Source organism: Aulostomus chinensis, chromosome 21 (assembly GCF_037954235.1).
Source record: "Aulostomus chinensis isolate RoL2024-O1b breed Wild chromosome 21, RoL_Achi_v1.0, whole genome shotgun sequence".
Classification (NCBI taxonomy): domain Eukaryota; kingdom Metazoa; phylum Chordata; class Actinopteri; order Syngnathiformes; family Aulostomidae; genus Aulostomus; species Aulostomus chinensis.
The window spans coordinates 11,485,627-11,505,063 of NC_141340.1; the positions used below are offsets into that span (position 1 = coordinate 11,485,627).

The following is a 19,437-nucleotide window of genomic DNA, read 5'->3' on the forward strand; positions in this document are numbered from 1 at the left end:
CCGCCAATCAAACTAAACTATCCCCCATTCTAAACCAATCACACAAGAGCCGCCCGTCATTTCTGACCTATCATCATCAAGTATTGACTCTTCTTGTCACGGCCCTATTTCTGACCAATCAGAGGCGAGGCCGCCTGCGCAGAGGGGTGGGCGCGAGAATCGGCGGGCTGGACAAAAACCATAATGCCAAATGGAAGTGAGATAGACGTGGACAAGCTGCGAGTAAAGAAAGCATTATTGTGGTCTTTTCAGCGTAATATCTGCTTTTAGGTCATGATAGTTTCATTTATTGGTGAAGTCAAGAAGAGGACACAGTGACACTTCATTTGGAAGGATGTTATCTACAATAAATACGGCTTTTGCGGAGAGATATTGATATTATGAAGCGTACATTACCTTAGCTGACTAGTTAGCTAATGATACTAGCTGGGTGCTGCTGCGTCTTACAGAAAACGACTGACAGCGACTTCTATGGATAAACATCTATTAATGTGGAATTTGAGAGATCTGCAAAATATCTGTTCGTTGTTGAAAAGGTTTCATCCTACCGGTTGTCATGGACAATGTGAAGTCCCGCAGGTGAGTGGCAGTAGTTTACATGCAATGCTGTTTCATTATCCAATTTGTTATCTTTCACTTTCATTTGTGTTTCTTTGCATCTTTATCTGAATTACTCCAGAATTGGTCAATTACTCTCCTTAGCGATAAATATGAACGCACAGACCCCATACGTTGTGTTTGACTATGCTTTTATTTTTCACGATGGATTTTTCGTGCACCTGTTACAAGGTCCAGCGTATCGTTTATGACTGGTGGCTAAATGAAAGTAAATTCACTTCAACTGTATGATAACTGATGGTCAATAACACACCTCTCATATTTGGCTGAATACCAGTGTAAAATTTGAACAATATTAGCTCATTAGCTCTTCCCTTCGAACTTGGCGGGTGTGCAAATGCGAGATCCCAAGAAAGTGCAGTTTCAAGTCTTTTTATGATGGAGACCCTGACCTCTGACCCCAATTAATGTAGTCAGGTCAGTGACATCATTACATCCCCTGATGTAGCAGCATAGATAAGTGTCCTGATGATGTTTACTGACCCAACCAGGAGTCTGTAACATGAAATCTATCTTCAACATGTAGTCTGAACAATGTAGCCTGCATAAATTATTGCCGTGTGTGTGTGTGTGTGTGTGTGTGGGGGGGGGGTTATGTAATGGCAACATCATTGAAAATATTACTTTTCTAAACATTGTTTTTTTTTAAAGATGCATGATATTTTTTTTTCAACTGACTGACTGGTAGCTGATGTTTACAATGTCATTTTATCTGTGTAAGAATAAGTTCATATGACATTCACATTTTATAAATAGTAAATACATCTAAAAGTTGTAAATTTCAGAAAGTTACCAAAAAATGGGAGAGTCCATAAATCATAAATTTGTTGTTGTTCCTTCATCGTTAGCAATGAACAAAGAAGAGACTTAAACAAAATTAGGCCAATAAATAGCCATCAGACTGCTACCAGTATATTAGAAAAATTAACAATAACCACCCTTAATATGAACAAAACAACAATAAACTGAATATAGCCCAGTGAATAATTCTTCCCTCCCTTTCCCACCCGTAGACCCCTTCAAGTCTGATAATTTAATTCATTACATGTACCTATTAAACAGAAAAAACAAAGCAGGCAGGTGAGTCTGCTGATCTGTCAAGCTTTTTTATATATCTGTCTTTCCTGGGACAAAAAAAAAACAATGATGAATTATACCATTTTTGTTCTTACTGATACATTTAAAATACAAGTTCAAAATACTAACAGATATTGATCTTACAGATGTTACTAAATGAGTATTTCGTGCAGCATACAGGCCAAAACCATGAAACGAAGGGTTGGTCATCGTATTATGAATAACTGATTCATCATGTCAGTCACTTATCAAGAGGAGAGCCATAATAAACCACTGGTAATTAAACACTTGGCTGGACAAAACAAGCAAATATGAAGACAGGACTTGGTGTTACCAAACATTTTCAAACATGTTGCAGAACAATGTAACAAATTAATTTTTAAAAAATCAAAATGATAATATAATTTGTCTAATACTTATGATCACATAAAACTTTGAAGATGTTATTCCAGCTTGAGTTAACTGATTTATCGTCCTCATCAACTGGACGTTCTTGTGTTGACATCTGGAGAGAGATGCTAGGGTCTTTTTGGGGACAGATAAACTGCATCTTATAATATCTTGCTATTGTTTCTGATTGCAGAAATTCAACTAATGAATGGACACTAAGAATGAATGCTTGCTACATTTAGGGCTACTGCTTTTACAGCAGCAATGTTCACTTTCTCTTTTAAAACTTTTGAAAATGATTGTAATATCATATTGTATCAACCAACTAAATGCTGGCTAAAATACAGAAATGGATGGTGGAGGAGCTTCACTCATGACCTAGAAAACCCAAGTGGTTATTCATTGAGTGGTTGGTCAAAAATGGACAATTTGGCTGTAGGATGAAAAAGTTCATTTTGCATGTCAGTATTATTTTAAAGTGAGTGGTTAAATAATGCATTCAAATGTGGTGAGGTTATATAAGTCTGCTTGTTTTTTTGAAAATTTTTGAACAACTGGACCGTTAGCGCTTTGCTATTCCCTTGACCACACCCCAGCTCACCGCCTACTTCATCACACACTCTCACACACCTCTGGAGGTGAAAGAGCCTGTTGATCGACTGGGATCGCCCCTTTCCTTGAGGCCCCTTATGCCCCTCCTTCATTGCCACAAGTCCAGACTCACTTCCACACATCCTTTTGCTCCAGTGAGGGAATCAGGCAGTGCCAAACCCTATGCTGCTCAGTGAAGAAGACCTTTCATCCACATTCTGATTTAATGCCTGCAGAAAGCAGTGTTTCCCTCCCTGTGTTAGTGCGTTTTAGTGTGATCATAAAACTTAATTTCTCCCCTCTTATTGAAAGTCTTCATCACTACTACAAAGACAGTGTTGCCCAGCAGCGACTATTATGGGAACACAGAAGTAGAGCGGTAGCCAACATCTTGTGTCAGAAGAGAAGAATTTTGTGTTGGTGTATACTGGCAAGTAGGGCTGCACAATTATTTGAAATTTTATCAAAATTACAGTTCAGCCAAGTGCAATAGCCAGATCACAGCAATGTTTTGAGTCCGAAGCATTGTGGGGCTTTAGGGCCTGCAAGTCATATTCTGATGACATATGTTTGTTGGGCACAGACCCCAGTCATACAATATTCATGTTACTATTTCTGCTTACAGTCTTTAACCCTATGAAGATTTTTTTTTTCCAAGCACTTCCTTTATACAAATTTGCCACGTGTTTTTTTTAGCAATGATGAGGACGAAGAGCTACACTCAACAGACCCAGACACTAAAGAGAAGAGCAAAGACAAAAAGACCCTTTGCAAAGTGAAATGGTCCCGTGATGAGGTAAGCTTATGCAGGACGCTTAATCACTCATGAAACAAACTAAGCATTGTGCTGATACAAATGTATAAAGTTCCCTTGCTGTTTTGTTGTCTTCATTCTCTGTTTAATTGTCTAACATTGCCACTTCTCGCTGTTTTAAGGATGACAAGCTGAAAAAGCTTGTAGAGCAACATGGCACTGACTCCTGGAAATCAATAGCAAACTATTTTCCAGTAAGTTTATAATGGAATGTGTCTGCATTGTGTAAGAAAACAGGAAAAAGGGGGGGGGGGGATGGTTGGTGTGTTAAGAGTATTCTGCCTAATGAGATGTGTGTGGTAATGAGGTTGTGTGTCTGTTGCAGGGGAGGACAGATGGCCAGTGTCAGCACCGCTGGCAGAAGGTGCTGAACCCAGAGCTGGTGAAAGGACCCTGGACAAAAGAGGAGGATCAAAAGGTAAGAGGAGCTGGGAGTTTCCTGTTTTGTCTTTAGAGATGGATGACAACATAGGTAAGTGATAGCAGCGACAGAGGGAAGCTGTGGGGAGTCTTGAGGCCACAGTATGCAATGTATCTTTTACACCCAGACAAACAGAGCTGCACAAGTTTATTCCCGCCAAAACATTCTTTGCTTTCTTTCTTTCTTTTTTTTTCTTTTTTGCAAAGTAAGTGCTCCACTACATCATCCCTAGTAAAACACAGACTAACAAGTTAACGGTTTCAAGCCAAGCCCTTCTTCTCAACCCTAGCTCTCAGATGAACAATCCCTGCCTTAAATGGATCAGCACTGTCAGGAAGGTGCATCTCTCAAAATCTTGGCATCATATCACTAACACAGACCTATCAATTCACTCGGTTGCCAATGACAACGTCACAACATTTTTCAGCTTTGACAGAGGCAGCCAAAAAAGCTCTGCAGCTTTCTACTGGTGGTGCAGCTGTTGGCTGTCAATGAGAAACAAAGAAAGCGCTGCATTTAGTCTCTTCAGGCAAGCTTCTGATTGGAATAAGTCCAATTGAGTTTCACTTAAAGTTGCAATAAATGACGGAATGTTATAAGTATACGGAAAAGTGTGTGTATTTGGATGATATTTCAGGAACAATGACTCTACTGATGGTGTTTGTGCAGGTTATTGACCTCGTGCACAAGTATGGCCCCAAACGCTGGTCGGTGATTGCGAAGCACCTTCAGGGGAGGATTGGGAAGCAGTGCCGTGAAAGGTGGCATAACCACCTTAACCCAGAAGTTAAGAAGTCTTCATGGACTCAGGAGGAAGATCAAATCATCTATGAGGCCCACAAGCGACTGGGCAACCGCTGGGCAGAGATCTCCAAGCTTCTTCCTGGACGGTAACATAATATCAGACACATGTACTTGCTACTTCCTTACACTTGCTAAAAATGATTTCTGCACCTCAAAAGCAGGGATGATTGTTGGATAATCAGTTCCTACATCCTATTAAAATACTGCCAGCTACATTCTCAAACTTTAGGAACAATGTACTGCCATAATATTGCCATAAAAAATATGTATTGTTGCACTGGCTGTATTTGTCTTGTCCCTCTTAATTAATTTATTTTTTGTTATTTGGGTTTTAATATTGGAAAATACCCAGTTTGTTTGTTTTTCCTCCCCCGAGCTAGCTTGACAGATGTTCAGCAATATTATACCAAATTATATGGATATAATGGCCACATAATATCTCCATGGTTGCTTTATCAACTGAAATATTTTCAGAAATTGATAACGGTATATAATAACAGTTGGACAGTGAAGAGCGTCACCTGCCATCAATACAACAACTGTGTAGCCTCTGAGGCAATGCATTGTGGGTATTTGCAGTTGAAACAGAAAATACTAGTTTTGACACATCCATCCATTTTCTAAATTCTAGGTGGGAAATCTGACAGCCTAAAAAAAGTCAAGGTGAAGATTATTTAATTTATATTCTGCATTAATCCTTGAAGGACCGACAACTCCATTAAGAACCACTGGAACTCAACCATGAGGAGAAAAGTAGAGCACGAGGGCTACCTCCAAGATGGCTGCAAGTCATTCACTTCATCTCACCCCGGAGCGAAGAGGCGCCATCACTCACAGTGCCCGCGAATGCCAACAGAGCCACAGCGCTGTGACCAGAGCCCCCTGCCCATGACTGGATCCAACCAGGTCTATTTTCTCTCTCTGGACTTCACACCGGATCATGTGATTATTTGATATGTTCCCTTTGCTGATTTTTGTGATTCTCTGTTTCAGATGGCAGGATTTAGTTTTGATCCTCTTAGCAGACATCTGATGGATAGTCTCCCTGATACTTCAGGCTTCACACCAGTGAGTCTTGGTGTCCTGCTGATGCGCGAATTCTCTATTTCCTGAACTTTCTGTTGTTAACCTTGTGATCGCTAACTCTGGACTTCAAATCAACACTTGAACGTCCTGTTGTTTTCACCTAACTTTCAATAACAAATATAAGAGGATAAATCCAGTATTTTATATGTGAATCTGTTGTGTGTGTGTGTGGGTTTTTTTTGTCATTTTCTCCTGTTTTTTCCTAACTTCTTCCTTTCCTCCCGTCCTCTCGACTTCTCCTCCCTGGCGTTGTTTGTTTATTTCAGCCATCCTGCCTGGATGATCCTGACAGAGAGCAAAGAATTAAGGAGCTTGAGCTGCTGCTTATGTCAGCAGAGAATGAAGTCCAGCGACAAATGCAGTGCAGAGGTCCATGTGTAAGAACACACTTTGAATGTGTGTTAGCAATATTAGTCAGCATAGCCTGCGTGTTTGGAACTTGCATACACTGTAAAAAGGTTCATTTGAATGAATTTAACCTAGCATTAAGTCTTGCAATCAAACCAAAGTCAGATGTTTGAATCTTACAAAAGTTCATGAGTCAGGTGATATTTTTAAGCCATAATTTTTCTTGATTAATAACACAGACATGTTTCCTGTGAACTCTCTTCAGCTGACTCACTCCTTGCTTCAAGGAAAATATTTGAAGACTTATTGCAATGGACCTTTTGCAGTGTATCCATGCGAGAACACGAATGGCGCACATGTATGCGTGCCTGTAGCCTGATTTGCTGTAGTGTTTCTATAGTAACTAGCTTCCATCTCGCTACTCATTCAAGATTGAAGCCTGAAGCTATGCTACATTACCCCACCCCCACCCCATCTACCCTTATCACTACCGTTCAAGACATAAACTCTCCCATCCCCTCCAGTCCTCACATTGCTGTGCTCAGCCAGCTGTTTGTTTTGGAACCAGCACCTCTCCTCTATCTCTCCTGCTCCTGTTCTCTCTCATTTGCACTATTTTCATATTTCATTCACTTCATCTCATTCTTTAAAATGTCAGATTGGCTGGTCAGGATTTGACTGATTTTTTTTTTACACAAGGACCCTGTTGACACTTGACTTTAAAATGTATCTTGGTCAATTGTATCACAAGTGGTAACGTTGATGTTTAGCAGATCAGCTGATTTTATTACTGGCTATGTTATTTCTGCCAGTGTCAAGTGCACAGTATTTGTGTCAATCTTTCACCAAGTAGTCAAGCACCAGATTTGCTCAGCATGGGCTGGCTAACAAGAAGTTTGAAGACAACTATGTGTGTAGATGTGCACCATAACGTCATTTTTTTTAGATTTTTTTGTTTGTTTGTACACTGTTTCTGTTTTTATATTTCTTCATGTCTATGTCGTGTCATTTTTGTTGATCTTGTCTCGTTTTATTTGATCTTATCTATGGCACCCTCAACACTTGTGCCACCACTTGTATCATTGTCCACTTGTGATCTAATTGCCCATTTTAATACAGAGTGTCTGCTACACATTTTCCTAGTGACAGAAAAATTCAAAACGGACAAAATTTCATAAATTCTTCCTCTCGCATACCATCATCTCAGACACTCTAACACCGGTGCTGTCTCACTCTCTGTCTCTGCTGCCCCTCAGAGCTTGGATCAGTACTCAGCCTGGACTGACAGCGTTTCAGATGACACACTAACCACGAGTAGCAGCAGCCTGGAGGAGCAGGTTGAAAGACAGACCTGGAGGGACCCTGAGATCCCCCATGGACCACCAACACAACTTCCCATCTCCCCCAGCAAGTTCCTGGCTGTTGAGGCAAGCACAGTGCTCTCCACCCTGCAGACCATTCCAGAGTTTGCCGAGACAATGGAGCTCATCGACTCAGTGAGTAACAGGAGGAACACAACAGAGCACAAATATCTGGATATAAATCTGTTGAATTAGTAGTGAATGTATTAAAGATCTACTGTAGATGTGCATGGCTCTGCAGGACCCTGTGTCATGGAGCGACGTGGCCAGTTTCGACTTGTCAGAGGCAGCGACTCCACCCAGGCACAACCAGGCTGGCTACACCACCCTCCTGCAAGAGAGAATGAGCGACAGTTCAATGAGCTTCACAGTCAACACTCCGACCGCTATCGCTGACTGTGATAAGGACTGTACTCCAGTTAGTCTGGGTCCAGTCAGCTCCCTGACCAACATCCATTCATCCAAACCCAGTCAGGCGTCCACTGGGAGGAGGAGAAAACGAGATAGAGAACCATCTCCACTGTGTGACAGGACCTGCTCCTCCTTTTTAGAAAACGTCTCAAATTCACCCAAGAAAACGCCCACAAAGTCACTGCCTTTCACCCCATCACGGGTAAAATAAACACAGAAAAGCGTATTTTCTTCTCTTCCCGCATCAACCCTCATCATTTTTATGACTTGTCGGTCTGTCTCTCCAGTTCTGCAACATATTAGGGGCTGAACATTTGAACCTTGATAACCCCGCCCTCACCTCCACTCCTGTGTGTGGACAAAAATGTCTCCTTAATACGCCGCTTCAGAGAGAAACCACACCCAAGTCCCAGAAAGAGAACGATGGGTAAATTATACAAGAATACTGCTTCACCTGAGGGGATTCTCTGATTGTTTAAAGTTTAGTGTGTGTAAACACTTTTATTTGTCAGTTCCAGGACACCTAAATTCCGTAAAACCGTCATGATTCCAACCCCGAGGACACCAACTCCCTTCAAAAACGCCCTTGCTGCACAGGAGAAAATGCACGGGCCTCTTAGGATTGAGGTAAGTGTCTGATTTTGGTGTTTATATTAATGCGTTTTTATTTTCCTATAAGTATATTAAACAGTTCTCTGTTTTTCAGCCACAACCTTTAGCCTTTCTTGAAGAGGACATTCGAGAAGTTCTAAAGCAGGAGACTGGAGCAGACATCTTTAACAGAACAGACTTTCAGCCCGACTACAGAGTATGGAAACACACTGTACGTGGACTCTTGGAAAACTAGCATATTAGCATCTGCTTTGTGCCATTATCTCCACAACCAAACTCTTATGAATGCACAAAATTTACTTGTTGTTCAGACTTGATGGAAGTTTGCTTTTCATGATTATTTGTGTATTTTTTATTTCAGATGGACGGTCCAGCAAGAAAAGTGCGCAAGTCCCTTGTGCTTGACCCCTGGGGGAAAGACTGCTTCAGTGTCTTACAAGAGCAGCACAACAACGCAGAAGTGAGTGGACACATAAATAACTAATGTAGGGAATCGACGAAGTCTTATCCTAACTCAGTAGCTACCACTGGTATGCGAAAATGGATTAGCATCATTTTTGTTACAAAGAACTTATTCTTCTTTAAAAGCAATCTATTGGCTGAACTTCATGTTGCAGACCCCAGATGAAAGTCTACTGAGGAGTTCCTCTCTGGGCATTTCCATCCCTGAGCAAGAAGAGAGTAGCCGCCCTCTGAGTACAGGGAGGGAAGAGCCCTCTTTAGTCCCGGTACATCCTCACCGCTTCACCAGTCCCAAGGTGAAGAAGCCTCATGCCTCCCACAAAGCTCCAAAACATGCTGCGGCACCGGTACGTGGCTACCAAACTTGTTGAAGCAGGAAACTGCAAATGTGACGGTTGGTAACAGTCGGTCTCTGCAGGTGAGCGAGTGGGAAGCGGTGGTTTATGGAAAGACGGAGGACCAGTTGATCATGACAGAACAGGCCCGCCAGTACCTGAACCCTTACCCGTCATCTGGCCCCACTTCGAGGACCCTTGTGCTATAAAACCATTCCCTTGCTGCGTAGGCAACAGGAACACGACCTCCACTGAATCCTGTAAGAGACAATCCAGTCAAGTGTTTTAATGTAGAAGCAGAACTGCACTGCCAAGGACATGCACAAACAGACACGGCTGCTCATGGTCTCAAGGTCACTGCCCAGTTAGTTTCAACCTGTATTTCCTTACAGACACACAAACCCTTTAGTACACAGATGTAAAGGCTAGTTGTTCTGTCGCCGCAACCTACACACACAGTTGGCTGTAGAAATAGTGTTTATTGCTAGCAGTGGCTGCTTCTGAGTTTATATTGCTAATATATTGTTTAAATAACAAGACAAGAACATTTTATGATTTATAATGCTACTCATGGTGTAACCTCTGCTTTTTTTTTGGTTTTTTTTGCAAAACTGCCCCGTTGCTGTTACCAACTAAAACCTCGCAGAATCTGTAGCTTTTTATTGGCACCCGTGTTTTTAAATACCAAATTTTATTGGACTGAAGGGTTCATGAAACACGTCGAACACGTTAATAATCTTTCAAATTAGAGGAACAAAGATGCAGCAGTGTTAGATTGCTGAACATGCGTAACCATGGTGATGTGATGTTTTTAAGGAGGGACGCTGTCAGTATTGCACTACTGAGTTGACTTTGCTGCTGAAGCAGAAGCAGTGTTTTGAATTAAGGGCAAACTGGATAGCACTTGTGATGGCAGAGTGTCCACCGGCTGAATGTATTTTGTTGTGATGAACATGTTTTAAGAAGAACCTCAAACACAGAAGGGTACCTTTTAATGTTTATCTTTGTTTTTATTTATTATCCAACAGCTCTAAAGCTGAGATATTAATATAAATCGGACACCATGATTTTTTTTTTTTCAAGGGGAAAAACAACGTTGTAGTCTAAAAAAAAAAAAAGAAAAAAGACCCTAACTTTGTCTCAATCTCTGTTAATTAAAAAATGAAAGGTGACCATCGCTATGGTGAGATATCACATCAACATCATCATCGGCATTTGGTTGAGGAGGATTTTCTTTTCCATGTGAAGGATGTAGGTTTTATTTATTTAATGTCTACTAATTTATTTATTTGTTTTTTAAGCATTTTAAGAGAAATTATTGAAGAATTTTATTGTCTTTTCAAAATCAGGATCAGCCTACCTTTCAGTTAGAAAATCATTCACTGCCACTGATTTAACATTTCTTTCTCCTGACCAGGCAAATAATCATTCATTAGTTCTTTTATTTAGCTATGTATGTATATATACATATAAATATATACACATGTACATATTATTACACATATATATATGTATATATGTATAATACATGTGTGTATATACATACACATATATGTATGTGTATGTGTGTTTATATATATATATATATATATATATATATATATATATATATATATATAATATCCAACATTTAGGATGTGTTCTTCTTCTATTAGGTAGCAGGACGCCATCTCTGACCTCTAATCATAGACAAATTGCACTTTTTACTCATTTAATTCTAAATGATTGTTTATTATGATGTAGCTCTGTTTATTTGTGTGTGTGTGTGTGTGTGTGTGTGTGTGTTTGTATTAGTTGGATGCCCCTCCCCTCAGTTTTTTTTTTTTTTTTCAAAATTAATGCTGACATAAAGACCATGTTGCTTAATTTTTAACATGTACTTTTCTCCCGCTCTGCTGCCAAACTGTGTACCTAATTACACTACAGCAAGGACTTGCAGCTAACATTTTTAACAGCGATGACTCGGGGCAAAAAAAAAATCACAGCCAACCTTTTACAATCAGATATGTCATCGAAATCTGATCACTGCACGGGGCCGCAGGTGTGACTCCCAACAAGCTTGTAGCAAGCAACATGCACGCAGAAATGTTTATGGCATGGGGATTAAATCCCTTTATGCTACTTTCCTAAAAAAGATATGAATACTTCCTCATTCATTGGAATTTCATCCTTTTGATGTGTTATTTCTAACATTTAGTGTATGGACAGAAAAGACTTGAAGACTTAGAAATAACAGGAAACGTTTTTCTGTAAATGAGGTACGTGTTTAACTGCCTTCAATGTTTTTTCCACTTTAATCATTTGATACAGGAAGTTAAAGCAAAAAAAGAAGTATTAAGTATATTCATAAGATATTCCTCTTTTACTCGCCCTTTATTTTTCATTTATTTTCTTCATTCATTTTGTTTTTCTTGAATTGTTCCTTTGACTGTGCAGACACATTTTTAGGTTTTTTTTCTCCCCTGTTAATTCATTCATTTTTTTAAAATTCCGTATTTTATTTTGGTTTTTTCTCCATTTTTTCATTCCCCTTTTTTTTCTACTATTTTTCTTCATCAAATTTTTAAGAAAATAATCCTACTGCAATTATTTGACAGTGTTTAAAAAGAAACTGCATCACCAATTTAAACTCTCGGGAGAATTCATACCTTTTTTGTTTTGTTTTGCTTTTAAGAAAGTCGCACCAAGCTTGTACCCTGCTGATATATCACTCTACCTGCTCACTCTTTATTAGACACGAGAACATTAACGTGGGTGTGATGCTGAAGAATTGTACTGCACTGTGCTTCCATGTTGTCGGGCTGATTCTACTCTCTCATCCCTGATGAGGCAACACTACAGCTATAAATGGTCTTTGTATTATTGGCATTAGGGAGTCCAGTTATAATCTGGATTATCCTGCATTAAGCATGTGAGTGAGAATAAGAAGGGAATCTTGTCAGGGAGATCACATAGAAAGATCAGGAGCTTGCAACTCTGAAGCTGAAGATCAGTGCTCAAATTCATGGCTGTTTAATCTGTATATATTTGTGTTATGTGTTCTGTTTGTACATTCCATTTACGAGCCCGAGTACACGTGTTAACACTTGTAACATCATAGGTTTTGAGGGAATTAAGTACATAAATATACTACTGTAGTTACGCATGAGCAATACACACAATGCTGGACACATGTAAAACTGAATGTTCTGTAGCGATGTCAAAGCGTAACCATGGTATCGTAGAACTCCTGCCAACTGTCTTTGAAACTGTGTGCTTGATTTGGAAAAATAAAAGCATTTGCTGCATGACATTTTTTGAAGTGTTCTTTTCTCCTCCAACACTACAAGTGAGTTCACATGACATGCTGTTTTCTATGTGATAAAGATTTCTGGTGATTTTCTGACAGCAGGCATCTCCGCATCTTTCCAAAAACAAATTCTTCAACTTATATTGATAGTATTAGATAAGATTAAAAAAAAGCATCAGATCCTCCACCGATAACTGTTTGGTCACATGACCTCAGGAGGGTGTGACAGGTGAATCGAGGACTGATAAAGTGGTTTAATCTGCTGTCGTGTGTATGTGTATGTTGTCATCTTGGCCAGGGGTCCGAAGACATGAGCCCCCTCCGCCAGAACAAGAGGCCTCTCCACAGGGTCAGCTGCTGGCCCTAAAGGGGCCCACTCACCCATGACTTAATGCCCCAGGGCTCCTTTGTCCTTGAGGCTGTTGGTTTTACAGACCCATTCACTCAATTGCCCACCAAATGGAGGGAGGCAAAGATGACTTGCTTTGTGCTTAGGGAGGGGGCAGCAGTGCACATGCATACATACAATGTGCATATAAACACACAGGCGCCGCACACACACGCCATGTCCACTTCATCAATCTGCCTGCCGTGGCTCTAGTGCAGTTACAAGAGGGTCTTTTGTTCTTGTGTGACCCTCACTGAGAGTTGAAAGGTGTCAGAGACAGACTTTTCTTCTTAATTGGTTATTGGCAGCAGCTCTTCCTCAGCGTGCTTCCGGTATGGATCCAACATTGACATGTAGATACGTGCTTTATAGTGTTTATACGTGTACTTGAAAAATGGTAGTAAAAATACATTTATTTCACATCTCACCACCTGTATTAAAGTGGTGTAGAAATGAGTCCCAGCAAAGCAGAATGTCTCGTTCCCCTGTCTCATAGTCAAAATTTCTGTCAAATGCCCAACATAAGGTCAGTTGGCATAAGTTAGTTTAACTTTTTGCTCTACAAAATAAAACATGACAGTAATTTCTACATTTGTGAATTCCAAAGTACTTCAAAAAAAATGCCCGTAGTGGTTTAAGACTACAAATCACCCTGGCAACAGAAGAAGGGCTAAGCTCGTTGTGGTCACATGGAATTCATGCATCTTTGGCTCAGTTTGTGCTGAACACAACGTTAGCTTTGTACTGCTAACGACTGAGTCTATGCTTCTAAAGACATTAAATGGCATTCATCTGTGGAGATTATCTTGCAGAACAAAATGTGTAAACTTGTTCGCCACAGCGATGCTGACCTCCAAGATGGGCTACAAAATACTTAACTGCTGCAGCACTCTTTCACAGGCCTCGTCCTCGCCATATCACAGGTCAGTGAGGGGGACATAAGGCTAAGTGTGTTTTCTTGAGGACATAAACAAGAGCCTGCAGGCGTCCCACTGAATCGCTCCTTGCCTTCTTCCTCACAAACACACTCGTGCAAGCACACAAGCTCACGCACACACTGTTTGCCTTTGTGTATGCTAGACAGCAGATGGCAGCCCATTATAGGGCTGACAGAGCAGTCATCTGGCAGGCACCCTGTCACCCCCCCCCCCCCCCCACCACTCCCAAAGACACCCAGCAGAACACAGCAGGGAGAACGCACTTTAGGCGGGAGACTGCAGCCATGAGCTGTGTGTGTATGTGTGTATGTGTAAAATTTGGACCCTGGCCTTTCCGCCTGATATAGGTCACTGTTTCCACTTGTGTGTGCTGTGTGAGGTAAGACTTGGGAGCTGTAAGATTTAAAAGTGTCACAGGTGAAAGAACATTATACACAGGGTGAATATTTAATCGAGGAATGTTGTTCGGTGTCGGTTTTACTTCCCCCTCGCCATGAAAGTAAGAGTTAGAGAGATGAGCCCCCGTGGAAAGACTGGCTCAGATATTCTCCTTGAAAAATTTATAACCATCCCTGTGCTCCCTGCTGGCCCCAGAGTGACTGCCTCCTCCAGCCTTTACCACAAAGGATTATACCAAACTGGAGGGAGAGGAGGGGTGCATTTCCCCTCGGAGGTCAAGGCCAAGGTTTAGGGTTCTGGAAGGAGGTAATCCACAGGCCACCCTTTAGAGATCCCACTGTTGGGAGGCACCACTGAAGACTGCATGAGCTGCTTTGGTGTGTCCGGGGCAACCAACACAATCCGCTGGCTTTTTTGGCGAGGCTTTTGCACTTCCTTTCGCTTGAAGGAGCCCCCACCCCCATTAAAAAAAAAGGAGTGTGTTCAAAAGAAGTATGAGGTAATATAGTGATGCATGTTTTCACTGAAATAAAACAGCCAGTAAGGGTTTGCTGGTTTTTATAATCATAAAAATAATCATAACTTGCAGCCAAATATATGCAAACACAGATACACACAAGATGAGGTGGCTTACAAACATGACCGGCAACAAAATACACACACAATTCTTATTTGTGTTAGTGAATCAAAAGCCACCAATGTCTGTTACCAATCTCAAAGTTGCACACTGCAGTGAATGTTGGTACATATTTTCTAAAAGCACAGGCCTGGCAATAGATTCCTCCATCATAGCTCAGATCTGTTGATATTTAAAATTTTTGGCATGCTGCTTTTCTGGCCCCTTCTCTGATGTCATTTGTGACATCACTAATCTTTTTTGGAAATGTAGCCAAGTCGAGAATATTTGATGTGGCAGCTAAAATCAGGATATTCAAGACTTCATTTAAACATTTCCTCACATGAACTCCACTCCACACCCCCCTGGAACAGGGGTGTGGGGTCTCTTAGTCGCCCTCAAAGGCCCCGTTGGTGGCTCCCTGGCATTCACTCCTTTTCCGGCACTTGGACAAGATCCTGTGGAGCAGGCCCGGGGATCTCTGTGCCTGTGGGTGGGATGCCACAGGTTGAGGCAGAGGGATCTGGGGCCTCCTCGCCAACATGGGGCCCTCGTTCCCACCCTGGCCTCCGTCGAGGTCCGCTACTTCCCCTCCTGCTCCACCTCCTTTACTCCCCCTCCTCAGTGCCTGCAGAATGTGTCCACTGGGGGACAAAGAGGAAATAACAAACACAAAGGCGCTGTTTATTCCTCATGACCCAAATTCCACCGCGAGCAGACAAGACAGGCACAGAGCTGTACGGTGGTGTGTGTGTGTGTGTGTGTGTGTGAGTGTGTGTGTGTGAGGCAGGCCGTAAAATAAACTGCCCTGATGAATTTAAATTCATCATAAAAATGCAACCTTTTAATTGTGCACCCATAAATCTTCATATCCTTTTACATAATCATTTTGGACTTAATGAGATGCAGTGAGAGGGAATTGCCTTGCGTGTGTATGCGTGTGTGTGTGTGTGTGTATGGGGGGGGGGTTCAGCAATCAGTGTGCTTTGTCAGCTAATGAAGGAAGAGAGGGGCCACCTGTTCAGGGGTGCTGGGCGGAGAGCAGTGGGATGGAGTGTGGGGGATGTGTATGTGTGTTGGGGGGGTGATTGTAGAACAGCTGCTGTGTGTGTGTGTGTGTGTGTGTGTGTGTGTGTGTGTGTGTGTGTGCGCGCGCGCGCACTTGTTGAGCGGGATGTGTGGAGTTTACCTTCCACATTTACTGCGCAGACACGCATCATTGTCCCAAGCTCTCAAGGAGGCACACCGACGTAAACCCTTAGGAGGCAGGTTCTCCTGTGAAGAGAAAGCATTGAGTGTTTGTCATTTCCCTCTCTGTGCAGCATGCGTGCGTGCGTGTGTGTGTGCTTGTGTGTGTGTGTGTGTGTGCTTGTGTGTGTGTGTGTGTGTGTGTGTGTGTGTGTGTGTGTGTGTGTGTGTGTGTGTGTGTGTGTGTGTGTGAGGTAACACAGGTGCCCTGAAATAACCCACAAACTGTCTCCTGTGCAGTCTGGTCATTTGTTTCGATCTTTTTTCACCTTAAGAAAAAAGTTCAAGTCCTTTTCTCTCTTGAGTAGAATCACAACATTGACATAGAACATTTATTTGTATTGTAGCTCTCTGGATGATATAAAATCCCCCGCCCCCCAAAAAAGCCTGGGCTGAGCTGTTGAAGGCCTTGATACTACATGTCCCACAATGCCAGTCCTCAGACCACATTTACACTGCAAGGCTTGATGCCCATTTAATTTAGCATTTCACCTATATCTGATATTTTTGACCATCTGTCGATCTCGAAGCCATTTGCCTGACTTACGTCAACATAATATGTGTTCTTTAGCGCCACCCGGTGGATGCAGGAAGAAATATTTGCGCCACAGTACAAGCATTTGTCTGCTCCTTCTTGCAAAAATCCAAATATTATCAGGTTTCACTACAATCTTCCTCTACAGAGCAGCAACCCTCTCCACACACACACACCCCCCTGGCTGGGTTTAGTTTCATGCGTGGCCTACAATATCAGATTCGGTGAACCTTTTTTCCTGCTCATGATGAATCATACAAATCCAGGCTACATCCATCACACACGGGGGAAGAAATCAGAACTGTTTCAGTGTAAATGCGGCCTTACAGCCTCAAATATGACATCATCGGGAACCTCTGCTTCACATGTTGAGTGAACAGGGTTTTTAGATGAGTTTAGGACACACAATTTGTTTTGAAAAAAAAAAAAATTCTTCGCTTGTTATATGTTGAAGCCCATCATTCTATCTGATATGGCCAAATCAGCTACAGTAGAATCCTGTTAGACTGGACCCACCAACCTGGCCCAGCTCCATCACACAGGAGGCGGGGAAGTAGCCCTGCTGGCTGCCCTGCAGCCGCCCAAACCATCTCTCCTCCTCATGTTTAGACAGCACCAGGATGACATCACCGGCAGACAGCTCCAGCTCGTCTGGCCATTGGGGTTTGTAGCTGTGCACCACTACCATCTAATGGAAAGAGGGAGAGTTACATCTGGAGCTTTGGAGTCATGTTTACTCTTATAATCATCAGTTCAAATTCAATTCAACAGATTCACCGGTAAATACAGTTATAGGTTGTTGGTTGTTTTTTTTGCTATTGTTGATAAAAGCTGGAGGAACAGTAGCAGGCTGCAGGTCAGATACAGTGAATGGACAAGATTATGTGTCAAGAGATTAGCTGCTGTGCAGTGAAACAGAAGCCTAAATCTGGATCTATTATCTCTTCCTCCTAAATGTGCTCCGTGGTTGTTGTTTTTTTGAGGACTTAGAATAGAATTAATCACAAAATGGAACCAGGGGAAATTGATTGACCTTATATAACGTCAATGTCAGTCAATATCAAGAAGGATTCACATCATATGACTGAACAGCAAAGCAAAATTCCTTCTTAGAATGAAAGAGATGGATCAACTTGCCTTTTCTGCCTCTGCCCTGTATCGATACCTCCCTGTTAGCCACCGAGGGAGGAGATGAATCAGCAGAAATGTTAGTTTTATGATTTGTCACTACTCCAAATATGCACATCCTCACATACAAGCCTGTCTTCCAGTCGTCAGGGAGAGATCTAGCCATTATTTATGAAGCATCTCCACTGGGAAGCCATCCTGCTCTCAATAACAATCATGTCTTCTCTGCAGAGACCGTTCCACTCACCTTGCGGGGCGAGGACAGTCGTGAAGACCTCAAAGTGTTCATTGCTGTGCATGTAGATTCGCTGCATCTCGAAGATCTGACACTTTCACACTGACGGAGACTCCTGCGCTCGCTCTGCACAGCCTTAAAATAAATGCAGCTGACTAATCCACTGCAGCACTGCTGGCTGGAGCTGGGTCGTCCCACTGCAGGACACACATAAGTCAATAGAGGTGGCATTTTTACACTAATAATTTGGATTTGTTTCTCTTTCTGTCTTTATTTTTAATCCTTGCTCTAAAGGAATAAAAAGCTATTCTCCTCTCACATCGTGCTTGACCAGCTCATCCTCACGCCTTTTGTTCCTTGACCATCTGGTCACATGTCAGAGAAGTTTAGAAGCCACGGAATCATAATTCTGCCTCATCAGGAGTGCTTGATTGATTTAGGGTTATTGACTGTGTCCTATTTTCCAGTGGTCTGGGTGAACGGGGACAAAGATGAATGGGCTTGGGGCTGCTCAACAGATGGCGATTGACCCCCCCGACATCCCCTCAGCTGTGATGGAGCTTGGCTGTGAGTTTGTCAGTGATTAAAAACCATCCATCAATTACAGGAAAGATGACTCAAACAGACAAACTAGAATTCATGAAAACTTGGATAAACACAAAATGAATTCATGTTTTTACTTTTCCTAGCTGGTAATGAGCATCAGAGTCAGCAGGATAAGAGGTCTGCGGATTATCTGGGTGAACTGATCAACAACTTCCTGTAAATGGAAGAGACGACTGATTAGCCTCATTATCTCCAGCCTCGTTACTCCTGCGCATCTCCACGCGGACGCGAGAGGACTCCTTTCAAACCACAAACCAAAGAGAAAACATAACCGACAGCTATTTTTGGGTGCGTGTTCAGGCTTCGCGAACCATTCGATAAGTCTCCTCCTAATTCAGTGTTGCGTTTCCAGTCTGGACGCCGAGGCCAAACTTTTACATAACCGAAACAGCTTCAGCTAAGCCGATTAGAAAAGCGAGCTGGCGTCCCGACTTCAAGGAAAAGACAAAAATACTGACGCGAGTTCAAAACAACTCAGGTAAAGTTATAGAAATTGACAGTCTGCAGATCCAACGTATTACAATAAACATCATGTGATCAGATATCGACTGATGTTTATATGAAAAGAGAGAGTTAAAGAGTGAGTAAACACCACCCTGCAGGCCCCAGAGATGTTTTGTTTTCATTTTGTACACCTCTCATTACTCTTTTCCTCAAATAACGACTATCTTTACGTAGAAGGAACGAATCAGGATTCATACGCATCACCCACCCACACTGCGCCT

General features: G+C 42.0%; 2 protein-coding genes across 4 annotated transcripts; one reads left to right on the forward strand and one right to left on the reverse strand.

Annotated features, from left to right (window-relative positions):
- The first annotated feature begins 237 nt into the window (after window positions 1-237).
- On the forward strand, window positions 238-10,807 carry mybl1 (MYB proto-oncogene like 1). 3 transcript variants are annotated; one of them, XM_086191252.1, is made up of 16 exons: window positions 238-579; window positions 3,373-3,472; window positions 3,613-3,684; window positions 3,816-3,908; window positions 4,581-4,801; window positions 5,420-5,621; window positions 5,709-5,783; window positions 6,068-6,178; window positions 7,406-7,645; window positions 7,734-8,123; window positions 8,209-8,348; window positions 8,434-8,548; window positions 8,628-8,744; window positions 8,895-8,993; window positions 9,151-9,342; window positions 9,414-10,807. In XM_086191252.1, the coding sequence occupies exons 1-16, from the start codon at window positions 557-559 to the stop codon at window positions 9,537-9,539; spliced, it is 2,316 nt and encodes a 771-aa protein (XP_086047378.1). In that variant the 5' UTR covers window positions 238-556; the 3' UTR covers window positions 9,540-10,807. The 3 variants fall into 3 exon arrangements, with proteins under 3 accessions (XP_086047378.1, XP_086047379.1, XP_086047380.1); XM_086191253.1 differs by having other exon boundaries at window positions 7,752-8,123; XM_086191254.1 differs by lacking the exon at window positions 6,068-6,178.
- Window positions 10,808-14,891: 4,084 nt separating this feature from the next.
- LOC147241688 (ephexin-1-like) lies at window positions 14,892-18,348 on the reverse strand. The gene is made up of 5 exons (XM_086191483.1): window positions 18,119-18,348; window positions 17,881-17,912; window positions 17,264-17,431; window positions 16,150-16,235; window positions 14,892-15,604 (listed from the first exon to the last, which is right to left on the reverse strand). The coding sequence occupies exons 1-5, from the start codon at window positions 18,183-18,185 to the stop codon at window positions 15,349-15,351; spliced, it is 609 nt and encodes a 202-aa protein (XP_086047609.1). The 5' UTR covers window positions 18,186-18,348; the 3' UTR covers window positions 14,892-15,348.
- Between the last annotated feature and the right edge of the window lie 1,089 nt (window positions 18,349-19,437).